This window comes from Phragmites australis, chromosome 20 (assembly GCF_958298935.1).
Source record: "Phragmites australis chromosome 20, lpPhrAust1.1, whole genome shotgun sequence".
Taxonomy (NCBI): Eukaryota; Viridiplantae; Streptophyta; class Magnoliopsida; order Poales; family Poaceae; genus Phragmites; species Phragmites australis.
In genome coordinates this window covers 11,524,908-11,551,398 of record NC_084940.1, presented here as the reverse complement: position 1 = coordinate 11,551,398, position 26,491 = coordinate 11,524,908, and the positions used below count along the sequence as shown (strand labels likewise).

Genomic DNA, 26,491 nt, shown 5'->3' with positions numbered 1-26,491 from the left:
AATGGTTCAGGAATCATTATGTAGCACGTGGTACGAGGCAGCACGTCACATGATCGGCTTGGTGTTGACTTCCATCCCCTTGTGATTGAGATCACAGGACTTGTTCTTCAGATTCAGAGATATCTTGAGGCCATCTCCAACGGAGTCTCCAAATTTGAAGATTCTAGTGCTACAGTGTTTTGCGGTATACTGTAGCATTAGAAATCCATCTCCAACAGATCCTTTATCCAGTGATACAGTACTGCTACAGTGTTAGGGATAGGGGATGCTGTAATAGTATTTTGAGGATGAAGATTTAAGGTAGCTGTTGGAGATGGTATGAGCGTTTGGAGCATAAGTTGCTCAGATTTCGTTGACTTTTAGCAGTCCCTTTGAGTACTGCAAGCCTGCAAGTGGCCAAGTCAAGTAGGGCTTTTTTTTTTTTTTTTTTTTTTGCCCCTTCTTGCTTTTATTTAGAACAGGGCCCCGGGCTTTATTGGAGGCCTAAGGGGAGTGCAAGACGGGGATCGAACCTCCGCCGGTTCGACTTTTCATTGGTTCAGTGGAAGCAAGCAGAAGCTGAATCAAACACTAGCATCACTTACTGTTAGGTTGATTTCATGCATATCAACATGTTCCAAGATATCAATTCAAGTTGTTGTACACTTAAAACTTTCTAGAATCACAAAGAAAAAAAAAGATAAAAGGAACAAACTCATTCTAAATACCAGCAAATAACTCTCCGTCATCCTACAATTTCTCCGATAATCAGAAGTCATGCCTAGCATGGACCCTGCAGGATTCAATTCAAAAGATTCATCTAAAAATTTTCCAATTCGAAATCCTCGTTTCCTATCACGATTCCCGGTTCGCTAACAACCTCGCAGTATCCTTCTCAGCCTCGGGCAACTCCTTATGGTCATAGGTAACACCAATTGTAGCTCTTTCGCCGTCATTCGCCGAGCCGAAAACCTTGGGCCGTCGTCCATCGCCGTCTTCCAAACAAGAGCTCTCGTGCTCCATCTGCTGCAACTCCGACTCGATCAGGGACTGCATCCGCGCGCGCTCCCTGTCCCGGGGGTAGCTGCAGTACAGGAACGAGTATATGGAGGTGCAAACGACGAATGGGATCGCAATGGCCGTGTACAGCGCCTTGGCCAGGGAGGCGGCGTTCTCCCTGTCTAGCTGGACGCTCGACGCCTTGTCGTCCGGCGGCCGGTAGCCGTACACGCGCTGAGCCAGGAGGCCGACGATCGGTGGCGCGAACGACGACAACACCGACTCGAAGGACCGGTCCAGGGCGTAGATGCTCGTTCTTGACTTCTCCGGGACGATCTCTGCAAATATTGGGCTGCAAGACAAGCAAGATTAGATGTAATTCCTAGCAGTAAGCCGGTGGAATCACGAGAACTGATGAGCGCGTGCAATGCAATGGCTTACAAGTTTGTGGCGGGACCGTTCCAGGAGATGAAGACGCCCATGATGAACAGAACAATGCCATAGACGACGCCTTTGGACGGGTCGTCGGGGAGACCCAGCAGCAGCACGGCGGCCAAGGGCACAGCCGAGCCGGCGCTGATCTGCGACAGCACGATCCTGCCGGCGTCCGGGTACCGCACGGCGAGGAGGTCGCCCATCTTGCCCCCGAGAAGGCCGCCGAGGGAGCTGGCCACCCAGAAGATGGTCATCAGCACGGCGGTATCGCCGTGGCTGAACCCGATGAGCTCCAGCCACATGGACGCGAACGAGAGCGCAGACCACGGGAACGTGCCGCTGACCCCCTGCGCGACGAAGATCTGGAACGTCGGGATCCGCACCACGAATTTGGCCTCCTCGATAATCTCCGCGACCACCTCCCGCGCGGTGGCAGGCTGCTTGTCGTCGCGCTGGCAGCCGGCGGCGGCGTCGCTCCCGCCTGTCGGGAAATGGGGGTCCACGGAGAGGAACCAGTTTAGCGCCCCGACGGCGACGCTGATGGCCGCCACGAGGTGGAAGGCGATGCGCCAGCCCGCGATGCCGAGGACCGTGGTCTGCGCCAGCAGCAGGCCGACGAAGCCACCGGAAATGAGCCCCAGGCTGCTAGCGAGCTGCAGCCAGCCGAACGCCGAGCCGCGCGTGCCGTCGTCGGTGGAGTCAGCGACCAGGGACTGGATCGATGGCACCACCAGCGCTAGCCCGATTCCGTTCAGGCCGCGAGAGATTGCTACCTACAATGAAAGATCCATTACTTTCTAGAATTCTAGTCCCAATTCGAATCAGAGCAGATCTACAGAACAAATTACAAGGAAAAGAACTGCAAGAGCAGATCTACAGAACAAATTACAAGGAAAAGAACAGCAAGGAAGGAAGCAGCAAGTAACCAATTAAGCCACACACATGTGCGATAGCAGAAACAGCACAGAAGCAGCTGATCACCTGGAGGAAGGTGTCGGATATGCCGACGAGGAAGGTGGCGGCGGCCCACAGGAAGGCTCCGACGGCGATGACGTGGGCGCGGTTGTGCCGCGCAGCGGCGTATGCGGCCAGCGGGTAGCATGCTGCCTGCACGACGGAGCGGCACAGCGTGAGCGCGCCGAGACCCGTGGGGGTGGCGTGCAGCGCGGCGCCGACCTCCCGGTACACCGCGGGGAGCAGCGCCTCATCGGCGCGCTCCATGATGGACGCCAGGTTCACCAGAAGCAGCGTCCGCCGCCGGTCCCGCTCCTGTTTCTGCTCCATCCCCTCAGCAGGTTCTCAGAGCAGCTCAGCTCTCTCAGGCGGTCAAAGTAGGTGTGGGTTGAGCTCGTCGGCCATTTCTGATCTCTGTTCCTCACCTCTTCGCTCCGGCGATCCTGGGTCGCCTCTGCTGGCCTCTTCGCGGGAAATTTTATATTACAAGTTGGTGCCTTTTCATACACACATGGTACTACGCGTGGTACCCTGACATGTGGATCCAAAGACTGTGGGGTCGGCTGTCAGTGAGCGTTACGCATATGGGTGGATGGTAAAGATAGTTGGGGTGTCCCTCATTGGTCTGCGTCCTGTGGGGCCAGCATGGAGGTGACGAGGGTACAGAAGCCAGGGCTTCGTAGAATGGGAAGCCTGCATCGTTTTGCTGTTGTGTGTGATACTTAGTTCAGGGCTTCCTTTCTCGGATCACGAAATATATTACTGTTGTTTTTTTAAAAAAATATACAGGTGATTCCCCTGTTCTGCGTGCAAATATTTTTACGCCATGTGGGCTCAGTAGCATGTGCAAAACGGCAACACGATCACGCACGGTGGTATTTGAACACACACCGGTTCAAATTCAACACCCACTCGTGAGCGCAAGATCATAGGAGATGGCCGTTGACTGATTCACCTGAACGTAAAGCACGCGATGGCAGAGCCGGGCCGCGGGGGGGGGGGGGGGGGGGGGACTCTGCTTATGGCGTTGCTTCTGGCGGTGTACCGGGAGATCGGCGTCGCGCTGGAAGGCCTTGCCCGGCTACGTCTCGCTGTCGCGCTGCATCGTGACTGGCCTCCTGCTACCCGCTCGTGGCCTATCTGGTGGCCGACACGACCACCACACCGTCGTCGTGCTCGGCGCTTTCCTTTGGGCCACGGCGACCTTCTTCGCCTCCCTCTCCACCACCTTTCAACACGCCAGTGGTTGCTGCGTAGTACTATTCCATTGCTCACCTCACCTTGCCTGCCTTAGAATTATGATGCCTTAGGTTGCTGTGCATGGCCATGACGGCAGCATTGAACGGTGTTTGGCCGGCACTGCAGATCCCTGCAGTCTACCCCTTTGTCACCAGCTCTATCGATGATGTGAGCAGGGGCGTGGCGTTTGGGTGGCTCATGGTGGCTGCCAAGGTCGGAAACGTTGGCGGCACCTCCGTCACACTCCTCATGACGCCTACTCCTCGTTCTTGGGTATGTCAGGCTGGCGACTCGCCTTCATCCTTTTCTATACCATGGGCATTGTGGTCGATGTGTCCATCTGGGTTCGTCTCTTGCCACGCCGTAAGAGGTCACGTGGTGACCCCGGGCCCCAATCACCGTCAAGCTGGTGTGGCAAGAACTGCAGGAGTTCGCGCAGGAGGCAAAGGCCGTGTTGCAGATCTCGTCGTTCTAGGTCATCGCCGCGCAGGGCCTCCCCACTTCGCTCCCTTGGCTAGCGTTGTCGTTCACAGTGATGTGGCTCGAACTCGTTGGGTTCTCCCAAGGAAAGACCGTGGCGATCATGACGATGTTCAAGGTTGCAACGTCTCTTGGCGCCCTCTTCGGCAGCAAGATGGGGCACGCCCTTGTCGCGTAGTTCAAGATCTCGAGCTGCATCGTCATCGTGCCAATCAACTCTGGTGTGGTGATCCCGCTCGCCGCCATCCATCTCCTCGTGCTCCCTAATGACCCGACCACTGCCGTCAAGCATGGCGCCTCGTTGTTCGTTATTGGGATCATCCCCACCTGGAATGCCCCTGCCACCAACAACTCGATCCTACGGAGATCTGGCACCTCCAACACATGGTCACACACAGGCAGCTGCATACGCACACACCCTTTCACTGAAATGCACACAAGCTTGTTTTACTAGAACGCATGAACAGAGCAACCAAAGAAACGAGAGCTCATTTATGCTGCTCGCTCACACCATAGCTTTTCTATTTTGATTCACCGAATATATAGAGCTAACAAAAAATAGGTGGTATGCCTCCTACGTGCGTGCGGTATGGCAAGTATAGCACGCGACGTGCGCCATCTTGCACGATGCTATGCCGTGCAGGTGTAGACTGGCGTATGGTCGATAGGAAACCATGCACACTATCGAAAAGACTCAGAAGCAAAAAAAAGGTGCACAAGATTAACACATGCAACAAACTTCCCCTAATCTTGGTGCAATTCTTGGGTGTTAACGATGCTAATCTTCATGCAAAGCTCCATGACTTTGACACGCCCGATAGGCTTTGTGAGAATGTCTACCAGATGCTCCTCGTCATTGATATTCTCAATGTTGATCTTGCCTCCCTCGATGTATTCCCGAGTGAAATGATATCGAGTATCAACATGTTTTCTCTTGTCATGGAACATCAAATTCTTGCACAGAAAAATGGCTACTTTGTTGTCCACATTCAGCGCTACTGCTTCGGGCGTGCTACTGCCAATGTCACTAAGCAGACGAGCAAGCCAAATAGCCTAGCACGCCGCTGTGGAGGCGGTGATATACTCGGCCTCGCGGGAAGAGAGAGCCACCGCTTCCTGCTTCTACGACTGCCAGCCGATTGGGCTTCGGCCGAGGAAGAAGAGCATGCCCGTGGTACTCTTGCGGTCATCAGCGTCACCGAACAAGTCATTGGTGTTGTATCCTGACAGGCCACTCGTCGAGCTTTCTTGCGTAGTGGCAGCTCATGTTCAGAGTTTTGGTGATGTAGCGCAGGGCACATTTCACCGTGGTGAGGTGATCTTCCCATGGCGTCTCCATGAACTGGCTCACGTACCCCACAAAATAGGCGACATCGGGTCGAGTGTGAACCAAGTAGCGGAGGCTCCTGATGGTGCTGTGGCACTTGGTTGTGTCCATGGGCTAACTTGTGCTCAGCTTGCTTAGCTTTAGTCGTGTCCCCATGGGGTGCTTGACATGGATTGCAATCGATCATGTCACTACTCTCTAAGATCTTGCACGCATAGGCTGTCTGGCTAATGGTGATGCTGCTCGTGTGCTGCTGGACCTTGATGCCAAGGTAGTAGCTTAGAAGCCCAAGGTCAGTCATCTTGAACAGTTCCTACATCTCCTTCTTGAGCCTTTAGATCACAAGCTCATTGGTCCTGGTGATGATTAGGTCATTGACGTACACACCGAGGAGGAGACAGGATGCACCTTCATTGTGTCCACACACAACATGCTCCAAGGCGCTTCGTTGGAAGCCAAGCTTGATCAAGTTGTCATTGAGCTTGAAGTTCCACGCCCTCGGTGCTTGGCGTAGCCCATACAAGACCTTTTTCAACTTGAACGCCTTGTGTTCGGTGTTGTCGTGGACGAAGCTTAGTGGTTGGACCATGTACACCTCCTCCATGAGGACACCGTTGAGGAACATGCTCTTCATGTCCATGTGATGGACTTGCCATCCTTCATACGCTGCCATGGCCAAAAGAACCCGCACGAACTCCATGCATGCCACGGGGGTGAACACTTTCTCAAAGTCAACCCCAAGGCACCACACATACCCCTTCGCCACAAATCACGCCTTGTACTTGATGATAGCACTATGCTCATCGCACTTCACCTGGAAGACCCACTTAAGACCGATGTGTTAGTGACCGGCAGGGAGGTCAACAAGCTCCCACATGTCATTGTCTTCGATTAACATCATCTCTTCCAACATCATGAGGCACCAGCATTAGTGCTACTCTACCTCGCCGAACAAGGCAGGCTCTTCAGCCATGGTGAAGAGCAATTTAGAGTCCAGAACGTGCGGCATGCGGTGCGAACCCACATGGTGAGACAGGTCGGAGAACATTGTCAATGGCGCAAAACTAGAGTGGAGCGCCGTCATGGTCAACATTGAGGTCCTTGAATGTACGTGATGTCTCCTAGAGGGGGAAGAATAGGTGTTTCCTGAAAATTAAAACTTTGCAGCGAATTACAGAATCAAGATACTCTGGGTCAAACTAGAGACTCCGGGGTCTGGAGGTTCTAGGCTTAACCCGGATAGTCCAGCTGGAACAGGAAAAGCAAAATTATGAATAACCTAAGCAAGTCTAGTTGAATATAGGGTTACCACAGGTTCCTAAGGATGTATGGAAGCTTTTCAATAGATCACTTGCAGCTAGAAACACACGATCACATAGATTATGGCAAATTGCCTAAAACCAACTAGAACAATGAAGTAAGCAAAAGAAAACACGAATTTGTTTCCCGAAGTTCGGATCCAACAATCCTACGTCTCCATTGAGATTCTCACAAAGAGTCAGGTCTCTTTTAACCCTTATCCTCACTGAGCGATCACAAAGATCGAGCCCGGGGCTTACTTGACATTCATCTTTCCTTGTGGAAGCAAGAAAGACCTTTACAAACTTCCTGAGACACTCGCAAGCTTAGGTGCTCTCCAGGTGATGTCTAACCGTCTAGGAGCTCGGAGCTCCAAGAGTAATGAATGCGAATTGACGGTTTGATGAAGAACTCAAGAGCTCAAATGATAAATTTATGCTCACTAGCACTCGATATCACTTTCCCAACATAACTCTCAAATCCTTGCAAGATTTAATGCACTAGAAGAGTGGATAAGGGTCAGTACAAAAGGTGTTGTAACAGCTAGTTTTTGGGAGATGGGTTTAAGTACCCCATCACCCCTCTAGTGCATTAAACTCTAGGTTCAACCCGGAGACTCCGAGTAAAACATTTTAACTCTAACCAAGCACCCTCTACCGGAGCAAAGACCGGAGATTCCGGCAACTCGGAGTATCCGGGTCAACCTGGAACCTCTGGGTTGAACTTCAACACCAAACTGAGCACCCCAGCCCAGAGCTAAACTCAGAGACTCCAGCAACCTGGAGTATCTGGGTCAGTCCGGAACATCCGGGTACAGGACAAAGGCTTAGAATTTCTCAGTGTTCATGGGGTAACTTGTGTCTCTCATCTTTGATGTAAATGGGTACCTTGAGCACTGAGACATCTTTAAGACAGTTTATACGTATCCCTCTTTATAGTACGGCACACCTATAATCAATTTTAAAAAATAAAAATAATTTAAATCTATTGAGTGACTACATGCCGCTTCTCTTTTTTTTTGGAGGGACGTCAACACCTTTTAACACTTCAATGAGATTAAAACCTGTTCATAACCTCAATAAATTCATTAGTCTCTCAATCATTTGTTATCAATTATCCAAAACCCACATAGGGGTCTAAGATGTACTTTCAGTCTTCCCCTTTTTTAGTGATTGATGACAATACGATTAAAGCTTATAAAAGATATATGAAGTAAAGATTTTAGAATCCTAAGATATGTGGTGAGCTCACCCTAAATGTGTACATTGACTAAAATTGATTTTGACATCAAATGCACATATTTAAAAGAAATTTGCAAGAGATCCCCCTATATCTTAGCATTCGTGGGGGTGCAAAGTGAGTGGGTGAACAAATAACATCATGATACATATGGCATGGTATATCACAAAAGAAAGAGAAACAAACATTACACCATAGAATGTTATAAGAATCTCACACTAACAACTTAAGTTCTTACAGATTTAAATTTGATAAAACATAGTTCATCACACATTATAAAATATTTTACATGTCCAACAATCGAAAGATAAAGAGTTTGAACTAAAAGAACAAGATAGGACACTGCCCAGAACCTGGATACTCCGGGTGAACCTGGAGACTCCAGATTCAGGCAGAAAACGGACAACAGAAAGATAAAGACATTCTCTCCCCTTTGGCATCAAGCACCAAAAAAGGAAAGAGAATCAAATATAAAGATCTATTCACTGCCCTCTTCATAATCCTCATCTCCATGGCCATTTCCATTGCTGATGCCATCATCATCGTGGGAGCTTTCCTTAGCACCACCAAAGTCCTTTTCCTTGATCTCTTCCTCATCAACCTCTTGAGCATGAGAAGTTTCAGCACCCACTGCAGCAGCCTGAGTCTCATCATACCAAGCCCATGGGTTCTCAAAAACTTTAGGCTCGCTTACTTTTTCTTCATAGACAACCGGAGAGTAAGGAGGCTCAATCCTCAAACTAGCATAAATTTCCTTTTATCTCTCCTCAATCTTTCTCAATCTCAAATTTATCTTGTTTTAAAGTTATATTACAGAAGTAGGAGAAAATCTGTGCTCTTTTATCTTCATAGCACTGTGGGTGCAAACATTGAAAATAGCCTTGAGGGCGCTCTTGATAAAGGATGGTGAGCCATGAGAGGAAGATGCACGTCTCGGTGCTGCCCTTTGTGCTGCGCTAGGAACTAACCTTGGAGGAGAAGGTGGCATAGATGAAGTTGATTTTGAGCCTACCAACCTTACCCTATAAGGTTCATACTTTACTTTCTTGAAGAAAGTCTTCTTTGACTTTCTCGCTCATGAACATAATCCTTGTTATACCTTGGACAATAGTGGCATCGCCACTTTTAGGAGTTAAAGTAGCACAGAACAAGAAGTTAAGGCATTTGTAGAAAGGCCTCATGCCTTTGGTTGTGCCAAAAGTCATTTTACCTTGATTCTCATACATGAAATTCATTTCTTTAGAAGAGAGTTGTTGCTCAATATGAATTTTGGTCTTACTAGTCACAGACATTAAATCCAAATAAGCAACCAAAATTTCTATACTTGATCTGATATCTTTCTCCTTCTATCATCCAATGCATTATTTGGTTCTCTTCATGATCATAGTGCAGTGTAGTATAAAATTAGGCTATGAGCTCAACACTCCATTCATACTTTAAACTCATTATTCTTTTGATCATTTTGTCCTCACAAGCTACTATACCCTCATTGAAGGTAGGATCATCCTTGTTGGCCATATAGTCCCAATCAATCCATTGCATATGAGTGATCAGCTTCTTCTTCTTGAGAATCACGCTTTCATAGAAATCTACTTGAAAGTCATTCCAAAAACGATGATCTGTCATTCTCTTCTCATATTCAAAGGGAACTTCATATCTTTCCTTCTTGGCCCTGTCAGACTTTTTCATGTAATCTACCATTCTTCTGGGCATCTAAGATAAAGTGCTTGTCCTGTAGGGTCTGTGAAACTTTAATGGTCCCAAGACAAGATTTTCTTCCTATTCATTCACATCCTCTTCTATTTCCTCATCTTGTGCCCTTGAGCCAGATATAACTGTTTTGCCTTTGCCTCTTCATATCCCTACTGCATCCCTTCCTCCCCTTGGTGACAAAGCACCACCGTGAGGCACATTAACTGTTTAAGCCACCTCATCAATGTGGATGCCACATGAAGAGACTCGCACTTTCCGAACAACTTTGCGGACATGACCTTGGCCACCATCGCTGCCACTGCCTCCAGACTCAGCTTATTGCGGAGGAACGTTGCTTTGAGCTTGCGAATCAAACTTAGCTTTTGTTCTCCTTTGATAGGTTTGAAAGTCAAACTTGTCACGACCCATCTTGATCTTTCTTGAGATAGATATGCTTGAGATACAAGAAAGATTGCACAAGAATTGATTCGAGGAACAAAAACTAGATGAACAAGAACTGGGCAACCTGGAGTATCCGAATCAACCCGGACACTCCGGGTTGCTCGACTCTGAGGCAAATATCTAGGGTTTGAGGGATTTGTCCAAGGCAGTTGCAAACCCTTGGAATATATGATTCCAGGAAGGATATAGAGCATCTTTACCAAAGGAAATTGACTCTAGAGATAAGCATTGAGAGATCAGGAAGAAACGATCTTTAAGGTTACCTTTAGGTCCAACTGTTGATCCCAAAGTCAATCTGGGGGGAGAGCTAGAGAATCCTACCAAGAGATGATTTCAAAAGATGAAGAACTTGGAAATCCCACGATGAAAGCTCTAGATCACCGGAGGGGAGGTCACCACGGTGAGGGGATGAAAGAGGGTAGGATGGTTAGAATGAAGGAGTAACTTCTCGGGTTGGAGTTAAAGACTGGATAACCCGGAGTATCCGGGTCCACCTGGATACTCTGGGTTAGGATTTACATCCAAATTGAGAGGGGTCACTCGGAGGGGAACTCGAAACCTCCGGGTTAAGTAATAGAACTCGGATACTCCGGGTGAACCCGGAGACTCCAGATTTTGTCAAATCAACAGATAAAGATAGGGACATGAGGACTTCCACAATCCGAATACTCCAGGTGGATCCGGAGACTCCGGGTTCTAGAACATGACAGAACTTCATTTTGGAGAAGAGATTCGACACGGATATTTGAGAGATAGGATAGTTGGATATATAAGACCATTTTTACCACTTGTGATCAGTTAACAAGTATCAATACATAACTATGATCACAAGTAGAAAAATATGATAATAAGATCAAAGAATCAAATCTTTTGAAAATAGCACTCAAAAGAGATTTTCGCAAACTTCTAGCTATCAAAGCTAAAACTCTAGAACAATCGATTGTATATAACATATCAAGCCATGTTGCGAGAATCTATGATATTTAGCTCACCTGTACTATTATTTGAATTATGAGATTCAAATTTAGAAGTTGATTCAAATCGATTTGAATTTAATTTGCAAAGCAATTGAATTGGGAAGGTATTTGAAATTGGAGATTGATTCAAAAAGAATATTTGGAGTTGGATTCAAAAGAAATGAATTCAATTGGATCTCCAGATGAAAGAATCTAAGAATTAGATTTGAATTTGAGAGATGTTCAAATTTGATTCGATCAAAGTTAAATGGAGATAATTCAATTGAATAATTGAATTATATATTTGAGTTGGATTGGAAGATCGACTTTCACGGATTGATTTGGAAAAGGAAATTACCAAAAGGAACTAAAACGGATTCGAATTTCGAATCGCCACATAAGAACCATAAGAACAATTGAACCATAATGCATATGATCAATTTATTGCAATAATTAATTTAGAAATTAATTCAATGATCTCTGGAATACTTAGCCAAAATAATATATTTGAATATATACATACGAGTATATATATATCAAATATATATGTCCTTGATTTTATGTTTGATTAATAATTAGAATTTTTTTTAGTTTGGAGTGAATTTTGTTATTTTTTCTAAAATGCTAAACTCAGGGTGTTACATATGGCATATACACTTCATGATTCAAAAATTAAACAACACATTGAAACATTGTTTAGAATATCGATCAAGCATTGTTCATAATATTGATCACACATTGTTTAGGATACAAAACACATGCATTTACAAATCATAAAGGTTAAGAATATCACACATTATTCATAATAAATAAACCTAGGTAATTAAATATAATCCCTAGCTATACATAATTGGCGATGCTATATTCCAAAAGAACGAGATGATAGACATCGTGACGACGTTTTCTTCGAAAAGGACGAGATGATAGACATCTTGGCGACGCCGTCTTCCAAAAGGACGCAATAATCAACATCATTGGTCGATCAATGATGTCTTCTAAAAAGATAAAATGATTGACATCATCTCAGTCTCTTGTGTTTCAGCACAACGTCAACCTAAGCATCATCATCAATAAGTAGCTCGCAGTCATCCGGATTAGGCTCCATCTTAACTATCTCATGCATAAGCCAGAAGCAAACTGCATTGCTACTAAACTGTCAGCTATGGTTAAGCAAGAAATACGTGTTAAAACCAATCTTGCATTTCATGAAAATATCTCCATTGTGACGAACAACAATAGAGAAATTTTCATCTATAAAAACAAAATGGAGCATATGATTAACGACAAAAACAGGATCCATGGAGGTGCCCTTTATAGTAATAAAGAATATGAACTCCACCTGGCCAAAGTCGATGACAAGCATCTGCACCATGGAAGCAGCTATATAGACAACCCCATCCTAGCACCGCATGATTGCCATGAACTGAGCCATTGCAGATTTGCGACGAAAGTAAGGCATTGCCCTTAGTTACACAGATCGAAGCAACATCTAACAAAACTTAACTAAACCACGATGGGAACTCCATGATACTCACCTCGGTGCATTGAAAGAGATTCGGGCCCCATATTTTGCTTCTCCGACGTGGAAAAATTTGTAGTAGTTGTGTGTGTAAAAGATATGAACACTAGTATGGCAACGAGTAGAGCAAGGAAGATGAACACTTCTCCTTGCTTTATATTATGTGGAGACAAACGGGTTGTTTGTGTGGAAAGCCAAAAAGGTAAGAGAGATGAGCGGGTTGTGTGTCTGGGAAGTCAAAAGAGATAGGAGAGACGAGCGGTTAAATTTAAAACATTTCTCATATCTTTAAATACAAATGAGTTTTCATAAAACCTATCTATACCTATCATACAAACACAAATGGATCTGTCAAAAAATTGTCTGCGACATATCACATTTTTCTAAATATCGTATGTGTCTATATATAGAATTCAAACAAACGGATTTATCAAAACCGTATATGAGTTCAGACATACACAAACGACAATTTTGTTATAGACACGTTTATCTTAGTAATCATTTGAAAGTATTTTATTAGTAATGAGTCTAAAAACATCTATGACACTGAATCTACTTTCACTGATTCTATAATAGTGATGTCTCATGCTGGCTCACACATATTAGTATGTTTGCTTCTGAGCCTATTGCCATCAGCATATATAGCACGCCTACTTCGCTGGTAGAGAGAGTGAGGGAGAGGATTTATAGTTCTGATCAGAACACATAAGTGTTGCCCTAGACAGCCATCCAACTTTGCCTAGACGACAGGAGACATCATTCAGACTAGCCCCACCTAGTCCACCTTAATCGTCGATTAAGTGCTAGGCATCCGTTCCGAATCAGAGAGTACCGTTTGTTGGATGGGAGATTTAGGGGAAAGGAACGGGAGGAATACGTATACATTTTCTTGGAATGGTTGATTCCAAGAACAGGACGGGACGGGACGGGCGCCCCAGGAACGGGACGGGCCGCCCAACCGAGCCCAGAGCCTGAGAGCCAAGCCCTTCTTGTTCTTGGCCCTCCCCTTCCCCGCTTCCGTTACCATTACCGCCCACCCCTCGTCGTCGTCTCCGCGCCGCCCACCCCACCCCTCACCCACCTCCGATCCCATCGCCCAAACCCTAGCGCCGCCGTCGCCGGCGCCTCCCCTCCGATGGCCGGACAGCGCGGGAGCCGCGCGTCCCGTAAGGGCCGCCCCGTCCGCGCGGGGCCCACGCCCGCCGTGCCCCCGCCCGCCTCTGATCCCGATCCGACCGGCTCCGCCTCCACGGGCGACGACGCGGCGGACGAGCTGGAGTCACGCCTGCTCAAGCGGCTGGACGATACCTACGCGTCGGCGTTGGCCCGCCTGTCCGACCTCGGCCACGCCGAGGACGCCGCGCTCGAGGCCGTCCTCCGCGCGGGTCACTGCTATGGCAAGCTCGGCGACCCCGTCGCGAACATCGTCGCCAACGCCCGCGGCTTCCTCTCCGATCCCACTGCCGCCGGCGGGGGCGGGTTCGCCGACCTCCGCCGCCTCGAGGAGTACTCACTGGCTGGCCTCGTCTGCCTCCTCCAGAGCAGCCGCCCCACCCTCACCCGGGCGGAGGCCATGTGGTGCCTCCTCTCCAGCGACCTCCGCCTCGAGGAGGCTATCGCCATAGGCGCATCCCTCACCGGCAGCCCCTTACCCGCTGCCGAGAGAGACGAGCTCGCCCCTGCTGCTGCCTCGGTCAATGCCGCACCGCGTGGATACAGCCACTACCATACCACTGCAGTTGCAGCGGCTCCGGACCCAGCAATGTTTGACCCTGAAACCTTCATGAGGCTCGCGATACGCCAGGGCCCTGCTGCTGCGGCCGGTGTGATCTCCTGCATCAAGTCCGGTGAGTGGTCGCGGTCTGGCGGTGCTGCTCAGGAAGCGCAACCAAAGGAGTCCTTGGCCAAGAAGCTCTCCACTGAGGACCTCATCGAGTCTGTTGTCGCAGAGCTTGAGGCGCTGGACATTGACAAGAAGGACCCACCTGACACGAACTCTGACCCCAAGAACCAGATGGTGCGTGACCTCATTAAGCAGACAAGAGAGATGGAGGTGCAGCTCAAGGAGCGCAGGGAGTGGGCGCAGGGGAAGGCGATACAGGCTGCTCGCAAGCTCGGTGCTGATCTCACCGAGCTGCGTGTGCTGCGGATGGAGCATGATGAGAACCAACGGCGCAAGAAGGAGAAACAGGTGATGGAGGATGACACAATGAAGCGGCTCGCTCATCTGGAGAATGAGCTGAAGAAGAAGAGCGGGCAGCTTGACCGGAGTAATGCGACTGTGCAGAGGCTGGAAATGGAGAATGCAGAGATACGTGCCGAGATGGAAGCCGCGAAACTGAGTGCATCGGAGACTGAAAGGCAATGCCAAAATCTGTCAAGGAAAGAGAAGAAGGATAGCAAAAGGCTTGAGGTGTGGGAGCGCCAAAAAGCGAAGCTGAAGGAGGACATTGCCGAATGCAAGACAAAGATTGCACAAGCCGACAAGGAGCTTGCTGACATCAACAAGGCAATAAAAAATATGGAGGTTAGGAAGAACTTGCACGTTCGTTATGCCTATTTTTTTAACATCATAAATCCAAATATTTCTGTTTTGTTATGCGCTAGGAGATACTTGGTCATATGTGACGAGCTTCCTACTAAAAGAGATTGCATGTCTACATTGAGCTTAGCTGTAGCAGACAACTATTGTGGTATGCTTCAGTATAGTCATAGGGCTAGGGCTGGGCACATCGAGCCAGCTCCATCTAGGGCTGGCACAGCCTAGAGCTGCTGCATGGCTAGTTTCTTGCCAATTAAGTTAGGAGTCCATGTTTGTTAAGTACTTAAGTTTGTTAATTTTAATTGATTGCTTTCTATCTATTAGTATATCATTGTTAGGCAACCCCTCGTTAAAATGGGTTATTTCAGGATATGAGACTCAGTTCAGTGGCGATTCAGGATTTCTGAATTTATGTCTCAATGACATGTGACCCCTGAATCCCACGTGTCATCAAGATATAAAGTCTTGAATCCTGAATTATCACAGAATGGATTGTCGTATCCTAAATTATTCCCTTTTCAAAAGGGAGAGGTCATCAAATAAAAGGGCAGGAAGGAAGTATCAAGAAATTCACTCTCTTCCGAACCCCCTGGGCACACCCTACTGTCCACGCCACGTCTTCAGGCTGACGGAGTGGGCAAGGGTCCAACTTCCTACTGCTCACTCATATTCCATTCATTCTTAAACCCTAGTCCATATCGATTTGGTATTTGATTGGTCATTGTAGCAGTCAGCTAACCATTAAAGTAGGTATGGCTGATGACCCTGAATGGATTATAGGGTCCTCTTGTAGAGGATAAAGGGCATTTAGTGAAGAATTGGTGGTGAAAGCTACATTTGTTCAGAAACCGGAAACTAAGACATGAAAGTGTCTTGTGCCTTTATCTGGCCATGTTAGCCATAAATTGACAAAAATTGGGAGTTAATAGACATACAGTAAGTAGGGAATCTCCAAACAATTGTGAGTTGGGGTGTATCTCCTCACACATAGGTAGAACCACTCCATGCACTCTATCTTTGGTTGGTTTTAGAAGGCCCCACAAGCTTTTAATTAGTGTGTGCACTTTAGAACTATGCGGACACAAAATGCATATTTTAGATATGATTATCGCAGACATGCTAATCCAATCTGTAACTACGTGGATCGATTGACTTGTAGAATTCTTGGGTGCCTAAGTGTCTATGCACATGTTGATGCCGACTGGGTGTTACAAGTTTCCCCTCAATGCATCGGTCATGTGTAGCATGTACTAGGAGGGTAACAATAGGGAGAAAGGTGGTGTCCAAAGTTATTCATCACTAGTGTTTGTCAAATTTCTGGTCTTGTGATGTTGGCAGCGTTAGTGATTATTCATAACCGCTCCATTTCTTGGCATGTTTTAGTTTCTACATTGCTGTGACGGTTTGAAAAATACTTTGCACACTTTCTTGGCATCCATGATCTTTATTCCTGAATGATCACATAGAACTCTCCTGTGCCCTTTTAGTCTTTTACATTATTTTCTTGCTTTCTGGTGCACCATGTATTGCACTCATGTGCTTTCACCTGGTTTTATCATGTCCCACACATGGCAATCTTGTTTGACTAACATACTCAACTTTTGTACTAAATCTGTTAACTTAGATTAGCATATTAGTGCACAGCCATTTCATAGCTGAAGGTATAACATATAGTTGCATGTTAACTTTTAGTGAACGTATTCCATGGACAAAGCACTTGACATTAGTCTTGTTTTGTGTGAGTTATGCTCATCTTTATTGTATTTTGTTGTGCATTGAGATCATTTGAATTGAATGTTTGGCTCAATGGATATAAGATATTGCCACGAGGCTATAATTAGTGCCTTTTTATTATAGTCAATGCTGCCACTTACAGTACTACTATAACCAAAAGTTATTTCGAAATGCTATTTCTTCGCATTATTTCAGAGAAGCTATTGTCATTTCAATACAATGGCCTTCGCCTTCAGCAAGGCAATGATGTTATCCTACCTTTGCTGTCCATTATACGGAGGTTTTCCTTGCTTTCTGGTAGATAGGGTTCATTTCGCTCCTCTATATCTATCTTCTTTTTCTTCTGACGGTTAGCTGAGCTCAGTCTCGCTATGCCAGCCCAGGTTCGAGCCTTGCATCTCCTTATTTTAAAAAAGCGGGGGGGTTGTCTGCCCCGTCGTCGAGTTTTTTTTCTTTCTTCTGACGGTTCCTGATAATAACTGTAAGCTGTCCTGTACCCTGGCTGTCACCGTTTATTTTGTATTGCTCTGTTAATTGAGTTGATGACTTATCTGAGAAATGCACACTGGAAATTACAAGCAGGTTGTTTAGTTTTCTGGATTTGTACCTTAACTGGTTGATTTATTAATTACGGAAACAGGTTGTGCTTGCTTCATCGGTGCTGCATTCAAGGGAATGTGTTAACATACCTTTTCTTTCCTATCAAATATTTCTAGTACCAATTCCATGCAACATCGTACCATCTATTTCTTTTCCAGTAATTGTCTTTTTCTGGGCATTTAAAGCACTTAATTTTGTATTTTGTGCGTAGGCGGTTTTACTTTTTTGCTCTAATGTTTTGCATTATTAAGATGTGGATTTTTAAGTATTTTGATCATTTTACAGTTTGACAGTTCATATTGATATGGTCTAAGATGGAAATGAGAAATGCTGGTTGCTTGAGCTAGCACTTGGAGGATTTTTAGATCTGAATTGTCTTGGTTTGACATCGTGCTAGCTCAATTGTTGTATCAGTTATGATACTGATAGTAGTTTATTGCTCTACTCATAGCGTGATGTTGCCTAAATCCCAGTGAGCTATAACCGTGACAGTACAATTAATTTGTTGTATGTGTTTGGTTTGCAGAACAAAATACGCGAAGACTCTAAAGCCAAAGAAGAAAACATGGCACTTTTGGAGGAGGAGCGCAGGAAGAAGGAAGCTGCCAAAGCCGAAGCTGATCGCCGACTTGAAGAACTTCGTCGGAAGAAAGAAGTTGAATCCCAGTGCTACAAAGATGACCTCCATAGGCTTCAAGATGAATTGAAACGTCTGCAGAAGTCAACTGGTGCAAAGCAACCAACTGTTCAGTCAACTAACCCTCCTGGTACAACCAATCGAAGCACAACGCGGGCACCAAAGCAGCCCATCCAGAGGCCCCCACCCGCATCCAACTGGCCGCCGCAGCCAGCCCAGAAGCCAAGCCGTCGCAGGGACTGTGTCATCTGCAAGGAGGAGGAGGCGTGCGTGATCTTGCTCCAGTGCGCCCACCAGGTCCTGTGCGTCGGTTGCAACAAGCTGCATGAGGATGAAGGCGTGACTCGCTGCCCCTGCTGCAACGCCAAAGTCGAAGAGAGGATCAGGGTTTTTGGTGCGAGCTCCAACTGAGGCACCAGGTGGTGCTGCTGTGCTGGCCTGCTGGGGGTGAATGGAACTTGTGATTTACTTACATTTTTTCGTGTTTACCTCCGTTACTTTGAAGGGTTATAGGTTATACTTTGCTTTCTGAGTTGGTGTTATAGCTACCTGAGCGGTTATACTTTGCTTCAGCGTCCATGGGTATATGCTGTGCTGAGTAGCGACTCTTTTGGGGTCTATGCGTATAATCAGAACCTTTTTCCGGACGGGAAACAGGGTGTATAGTCTGCTATTTTCCTTTTCCTTTTCCTTTCTTTTCTTTGCTCGTTCTTGATTATCTGGAGTTGTGAAAATTTCTGGGACGTCGACTAGCCAGCTAGTTTGCCGGAAGAAATTTCTGTATGGGAGTCGGGCGGGCACATTCATAACGTTGGGGCTTGTCTGGGTGCAGGAATCTCACTGAAATATTGTAGAACTTATTTGAAATCGTTTAGTATCTGCACTGCGCATTCTAAACAGATCTTGATCGCGATCCAAATTAAGGCCATGGCCACAGAATAGTGTCTCATTCGGGCCTCGCCTCTGCTTATCTGCCTAGCAAACTTGCTTTTGGGTTAGCAAAATGCTCAGTCACATTTGTGACCATAAAAACTCATCCCCGTAACTATGAAATCTTTTTTTTACGGTCAAAACTTTCTATTGATTTGTGACCGTAAAAACTACACTGGTTCTTACTGTTACTATGTGGTTTTTTACTGTTACGGTTCTATAACCGTAAAAACATAGGATTTCGTGGTTGAGGGGATATGTTTTTACGGTAAAAATGTGAATGAGGAATACACAAAATCATGGTTGCGGGGATAGTTTTTTATAGTCAAAATGTGACCGAGGAATACACAAAATCTCAGGCGACCGAGAACTAGCAAATCTGTTTTCCTTAATTACTTGGATGACAACGTTTGTGTTATGAAAAATTGAAAATGAAGATATAGTATAATGTAGAAATATTAGTGCTGATATAATTTCTGAAGCAATACATTGTGGTGAAAATGTATATATATATATGTTTACATGGCCAGGTCTTGGCTTCGCCGTGAAGCCTTGTAGGTGGGTGTCATGCTCTGAGAACGAGCCTTCTTCTGGAAGCTAATCGCATGGGAGAGTGGGAGTGCAATCACCACATGCATTCCAAATGCATGTCTTAACGTTTAGCCACTCCGTTCTTAAAATATATATTGTTAAATAATACTTGCAGTTAAATCTTAAAAACTTGGATCATACTTATACACAGGTATTGAATTTGTGACATAAAAATAGTATTACTAGATTTATAATAAAATAATCTAAGACTATTATACTCTTGATAGTTACTAATATATGTCAAGCAAAAGTATTAGAGACTGTGTTAACATTCAAAACAACGAGTAAAAAAATGGAAGTAGCGCATATCAAGTTGAACGTTTCGCATGATATTTGCAGGAGTACTAATAATGCTAGTATATTTATGCTATAAGCGACACTAATCGGGTCCTCTAGCGACAAGCTTGGGACGTTTTCCTTTAAAGTACAATTGTGTCCCTTCATTTTCATCCTGAAATGTTGGGCCTAATTATTTATATTCATTGTTATGTTACCAAAATCCGTCAACTAATTCCTAGAGGACAAAACAATGTAATGATTTCAAGAAACAGATCGAACCGCAATTCGCTCTATTAAAATGAAATGACTACAAAGGAAAGTTTACAGAAAAATGATACATCTTCGTCACAAATATTGCAATTTTGTCAAACCTGTTACAAACATATTTTCTCTCTATCTTACCAAATTGGAAATCAAACAGCAAAAGGTATGTCAATAAATTTGCTTTCTGATTGCACCCGAAGAATGCTAGACCCTGTGAATCTCATCCACTCTTCTAGACTAATAAAATAAAAAGGGTGATCTAAGGGACACTCGAGTGTTTTTTTTCTTATCTCATTCGATTTAGTTGAAATTGTCTTCACATCTTACTTCGTTTCCACTTTCTATCACCGTTAGACGCACCACCACTTTATCACTCATCTTTATCACTCCTGATAACAGCAAGCACCCCAATAAGCTCTTGCTCCCGCCGCTGCCCCCTCCTCCTCCTTCCTCACCTCTTGTAAGTTTTTTCACCGTGCTCTTATTCACACCTTACCATCCTTTTAGATCCGTTGTTGTTATCCACTCTCGCTAATCTCTCTTTCTGGATGCTCCTATCGCCAATCCATCCACCGCTATCCTGCCACTCGTAACATTCCATCTAAACCCGTCCTCGTATTGAAGATCCTAACTCTAACCCTAAAAACTTATCAGAGTTGAAGAAGGAGCAGAAGAGAAGGAAGTTTAGTATTTTCGAACAAAAAGACCAGCAGATCTACAGGGAACCCCACCCGCCCGTCGATTCGGCATGCACTCTCCGCAGACTCCAGCTCGCGCAGGACGCGATCCCGATTACATCCAACAACCAGAGCAACTAACCAAACCCCTCGCTAACCCCCGCGTATAAAGCCCGGAGTTTCCTTCCTCTCTCCCTCTCCTCCCGGCTTCCTCTCTCCCTCTCCTCCCGGCTTCCTCTCTCCTTCCCTTCGTCCCCAAGAAAAATCAGGAGTAGAATTCGTTTAAAAAGGCAAGCTTTCTTTGGGGTTTCTTGCCGAGGAGTTCTTGGGATACATGGCGCCGCCAGTGAAGGAGGAAGAGGAGCACAAGAGGCGGAGAAGAATCCGCGCGACGACACCGCCGCGCGACGAGCTGGCCGAGATGATGGTGGGGCTCGCCATCGGTGAGCGGAAGGCCGCCGCGGCGGTGTCGCAGTTCCGGGAGCAGGAAGTGGCCGCTGGGGCTGCAATAGCGCGGTTCCGGAGGGAGGAAGCGGCGGCCGCCGGGGCCTCAATGGCGCGGTTCCGGGAGGAGGAAGCGGCGGCCGCCGCGGCCGCGGTGGGTCCCTTCTTCCCGGGGTTTCTTGGGCACCGCAATATGGACCCGTACGCGATTGCGCCAGCGCAGCTGCCGCCTGTGGGCGCGGTGCGGGAGGCCGGTCCGTCACTGCCGCTGTACCCGCCGCCGGTGCAGGTGCCTCCCCGGGACCGCGGCATGCTCGACGCGCGGCGCTTCCCGGTAGGTCACGCCCGCCGCGGCGAGGTTCTTGGCCCTAGGATCAACGAGCAATGCGCGGGCATGCTCCCGCCGCGCGCCGCCTCTGCCGCTCGCGGCGTTATCCCTGGCGACTACTCGTACATGCCGCCGCCGCTGCCACAGCCGTTCCTGCATGGTGGAGCCGCGGCTGTCAACCCGCAGGCGATAGACCCCGACTTGTTTCTTCCCGAGCACGAGCAAGCGGTGCTCCTCGCGCTGTCCCAGCAAACCCCTGAGAAGATCGTCTCGTACTCCTGCGACCTCATGCAGCGCAGACATGGGCAGCGGCTGTTCCGTCTCGTCCTCAGGCACTGCAACCACGAGCTCCGGGAATGGGTTGTCGCTACAATCACGCGAGACAAAAAGAGTTTCTGGAGTATTTGTGCCCAGAGGCATGTGCATCATCGAATTTCTTGTTCTTTCTATCTTTCTTGCAGCCAAGATCTAATGCAGCTTGCCATGTCTTTTCAGGTCCGATGAAGTGGTTTTCCTGATCAAGTCTTGTGAGACCCGGAGGTCAATGCAGCTTCTGAGAGATGCCATGGTGTCATGGATGGAGCCTAATCTAATGCAGGTCCTCATGGCGGATTCAAATAGACTCAGGGTGGTGCAAGCCTTCATACTGAGCTCTCCTCCGGATATTGCTCAGGTACTTCGACTTTCTTATTCTAGTCAGGTTCAACCTGGCTCTCTATCTGTACCAATGTGATGCTTTTACAAGTAGTATCATCTTTGTGTTATATACTCATTGCTAAGTAAAGTACATTTACTAAACTCAGCAGCATTATCCGTCAGTAGTTCCGTTCGTGGTGTATATGCTGGCATATGAATATGTTAAAATCAAATTAGTTTTTAATTTGTTTGGAAAATCAATTGATTGCTGCCCTCCACTTGTAAGTGACCAATTCACTTTCAGCCACAAATTTCTTTCATGTATGATGTATGAGTCCCAACGAGACTGACAGTGTTGTTCTGATTCATGCAAGTCATGGGCTCGGCCTAGTAATGATATTGTCAACTTGGTGATCACTCTTCTCATCATCTATTTGTCTGTAGTCTGTCCACCTAAATTGGTGTATTTCTTAATTCTAGGTCATCATTGACTACAAGAGTGTTTCCTCCCATGTATATGGGTGCCGTGTTAACATTACTGTGTTGAACTGGCACCAATGCACTAGACATTCATTCAGCTATAAAGCCTCCTACATAAGAGTATCTTGTAATTTTACATATTTTTGGTCCTTGTCCAACCTTCATGGCACAATAGCTTTTATATTCCCTACATGTATTTGTAGTTCTTTAACGCCTTTTTGAAACAAGAAAGAACATACTCTGAATAATCAGAATACTAGGGTCATTTTATAAAACCTTGTCACCAACTCACATTTATTGGCAACGCATTTCAACTTGTCTCCTGTTGAGTTCAAGAGCCTTCTTATTTCCATGATTTATGCTTTGACACCTGTATTGTATTGGCAGATCATTTTTGAAGCTGTCGCTAAGAACTGTACAAGACTTGCATGTCAACCAAATGGGTTGAACATGCTGCAAAAATGCCTTGAGCACATCTCCCGGAAGGAAAAGGATAATATTTTTACAAAAATATCATATATGAGCTTTCATCTTGCTCAAAATTCTAGCGGGTATGTATTTGAACAATACCATTCTATTCTATACAAACATACAAAACCTTTATCTGATAGCATTTGTTAGTATGTACCTTATGTTCTTTTCGTATATCAGCACTGTTCTATATATTTCACAATATCTCCCAGAATTCTTGGTTTTTAAATGGAGTTAACTGAATAATAAGGTTCTATTCATACTGTTTCCTGCACTGTATAGTTATTTAAGTCAACGCATGTACTTTTGAGGGGCGTCGATTTTATGGGAGACATTAATGTCTGCTAAGCAAATTTTGATAAGAAATCATATTATAAGGCATAAAGTGCCTTGCGATGCTTCATTGGCTATTATATATGTTGTTTCTGATATCTCAAATGCTTCATTAGTTGTACTACTACCTTAAATAATTTATGACATCTCAATGGTTTACTGTTTTCTCTTATTTTTCCTTCCCATTCTCTCCCAGAAACTACATTGTTCAGGATGTTCTGAAAAAGGGAGACCCCTCCCACTTTGCGATTATCGCTTCCTGCCTCAGAAATCATTATGTGAGACTCTCAAAACAAAAGTATAGCAGTAGAGTGGTGGAATGGTGTCTAAGAGTATTTGATGAAGGAGAGCAATTCGTCATTATAAATGAATTGATTTGCTATCCTCACTTCAGAGATTTGGTGACAGACGAGTTTGCTAATTTTGTTCTCTCTACTGCTCTTCGAACCTGCAATGTACGTACCAAACCTCACTCGTTTGTTCTCTTCACTCTTTGCAGTATTTGTTTCCATTACATGACACAAATCTGATGAGCTATTCTCTTGTCCAGTTTTCTCTTAAAAGAATGCTGGCCAATGCCATCCTTGCCCAAAATATAAATCAGCGTAATCAACATTGTGCGAAGATCTTTGACATACTAGCCAATATGGGTATATACAATGAAAAGTTTTGAGATAAACAATACTCTGACACCTTCTCAAGACATTACATTGATTGATATTACATTGATATTCAGACATTTGGGCAGGGATTCAGACATTTAGGCATGGATTCAGAAGTAGCCAAGGTTGTGATTCGAGCTCTGGTTGCTACTTCTCCTGTGGGCATCATTTGCTTTTGTAGAGTACTAGTTGTACTTTTGGTTGTCTGGAGATGTTGTGAAGTAGATACTAAGAACCTTAGTTCCTGTTGTTAGAATCGTCTTGTGTGTGTGGATTGTGGTGTGTTATTGTCTTGAGGTTCACTCTTTTGTGTCAGTGTTAGTAATCTCCAGATGTTGTTCGTTACTTCTGTAGTTCGCTGCCTGTTGTTAAGGTGTGAACATCGTTTATCTTCAGTTGATGGAAATACCGTATCTCTATGCGATTCTTCACTGGCTTCTTGTTACCTTGTGAATTGTGATTGTTTTAATTCTTTTTCCTTCTTTTGATGTGTCACCGAGGTCTCAATAAGTTTTCTAATTCTGGGTTGCATGTTTCTAGACAAGTAACTTTATTTAGCTAGATGTTATTTTTCCACAAACCTTCCGAACACAACTATCTACTTTAAATTTCCCCTATGAGATTTGTAACTTCATATATTTTATTCTTTTCCTCTTTATTATCGAATATAGTTTATTTTTTCTAAAGAAAAAGAATGTTATGTGCTATCCTGCAGGACAATGGTGTTATTTTGTTTTTTTAATACGATGATGGAAAAGCTAATGTGAAAATTAAATACTCTATTTGCATACTAAGTTAAAATAAAATTAAAATTTACCAAATTCTTTTGTTGATCGGTTTACTCTACCTCTAATGTGGTTTATTATTATGTTTGATTAAGTAGTTCGAGCAAATGAGATAAATGGAAACTTCGATGAGGCTGTTATAATCTGCTGCGAAGGTCAAATGAAGATTGACTAGTTTTCTTACAGTGGTATGTAAACGCACTTGCTATATACCTGTCAATGAATTTTCAGAAGGCTTTGGATGGAACCTTTACCCTTCATGTATGTGCCGAGATTCAAGCATCTGCCTTGAGATTGTGCTCGAAATATAATAACTTAGGTCAGGCATTCTCACCTATTGTGAGAAAGGTGAAAAATCAAGTAGGATTGCTGGATGAGGTAATTGTGCCAGCAAGGGGAGTCGTTCTGAAAAATGTGGTACAAGATTGAGCATGGTTTGATTTGAAAAGACGAAATCCGAGCGTACTAGGATATATAAAAACAACTGAAAGCAGAAGAAATCATTCGTGGAGACCCCATATCCTTTTTCCTAAAGATTGACGCGCTTTGTTCCGATCTCTTGTGCAGATGTTTCTTTGAAACTCCTTGCAGTGTTAATGCCGATACCTATAATGCTTTGTTTACTTTGAAAAAAAGAAGTGAATGATACAAAGCTCAACTAGGAGTAGGAGGGATCTGATTAACAGAATGAAAGGATACCTCCTCAACTAGTATCGAAATCTAGCCTTACCAACGCCTAGGATGATTCTGGAACTTAAACCATGCCCTCTGGCTGCCACATGTTTGGAACGCTGGAATTTTCGCGTCGGCAAATTCTATCGTTTGGAAGGGAAAGCGCAAAATCATGCGTCCATATTTGCTACGAACCCATGGTAAATCAGAGTAGCAGTCTAGTATGCTACGTGGTGAGAGCTTGTCACTCTCCAAATTCCAACAAAACATATCCAATTTTGAATAGTTTTAGGTCTTTTTTTTTTTCTAGAGAGCGTAGGCACAAACAAACACGTACATATTCTGCTTTAATAAAATGATACGTAGTTCTCCTGCGCGTTTGAGAAAAAAAAGAGCACAGGCACAAACAAACACGCACATATTCTGCTTGGCCGGTCCAGACGTAGCCCAGCACATTTAAAAGTTCCAACCGATTTAAATCCTGTTTGGGCAAGCCCCACATTAGATTGTAAGATTATAAATTAAAATAAAATAGTTTAAATTTATTTATTTTATTTAAAATACAAATAATATGTCTTTATCTAAATTATTTTAATATACCTATAGGTATGACTTCATACTTTTTCTGATTTTAAATATATGACGTTTTAATTAAAATTTGGTTAAACTTTTAAAACTTTAACCGTCAATAGCTTCTAAAATATTTATTTTAAAAATTTTTTATTAGATTTTATTCAAAAAATTATATATTTAAAATCAGAAAAAATAAATTTCTAAAACTACAAATATCAGCGCCAAAATTTCTTAACTAGAGCTGTACCAAAAATGCCTTGGAGAGCTCAAATT

General features: G+C 45.0%; 3 protein-coding genes across 3 annotated transcripts; 2 read left to right on the top strand and 1 right to left on the bottom strand.

Annotated features, from left to right (window-relative positions):
• Positions 1-489: 489 nt before the first annotated feature.
• On the bottom strand, positions 490-2,852 carry LOC133901626 (uncharacterized). The gene is made up of 3 exons (XM_062343045.1): positions 2,395-2,852; positions 1,420-2,186; positions 490-1,330 (listed from the first exon to the last, which is right to left on the bottom strand). The coding sequence occupies exons 1-3, from the start codon at positions 2,695-2,697 to the stop codon at positions 835-837; spliced, it is 1,566 nt and encodes a 521-aa protein (XP_062199029.1). The 5' UTR covers positions 2,698-2,852; the 3' UTR covers positions 490-834.
• Positions 2,853-13,479: 10,627 nt separating this feature from the next.
• Positions 13,480-18,805, top strand: LOC133901624 (MND1-interacting protein 1-like). The gene is made up of 2 exons (XM_062343044.1): positions 13,480-15,107; positions 17,983-18,805. Exons 1-2 carry the CDS (start codon positions 13,716-13,718, stop codon positions 18,502-18,504), a joined length of 1,914 nt encoding a protein of 637 aa, XP_062199028.1. The 5' UTR covers positions 13,480-13,715; the 3' UTR covers positions 18,505-18,805.
• Positions 18,806-21,168: 2,363 nt separating this feature from the next.
• Positions 21,169-24,519, top strand: LOC133901452 (putative pumilio homolog 8, chloroplastic). Its single transcript, XM_062342818.1, has 5 exons — positions 21,169-22,022; positions 22,102-22,279; positions 23,110-23,273; positions 23,723-23,981; positions 24,077-24,519. Exons 1-5 carry the CDS (start codon positions 21,169-21,171, stop codon positions 24,197-24,199), a joined length of 1,578 nt encoding a protein of 525 aa, XP_062198802.1. The 3' UTR covers positions 24,200-24,519.
• The last annotated feature ends 1,972 nt before the right edge of the window (positions 24,520-26,491 follow it).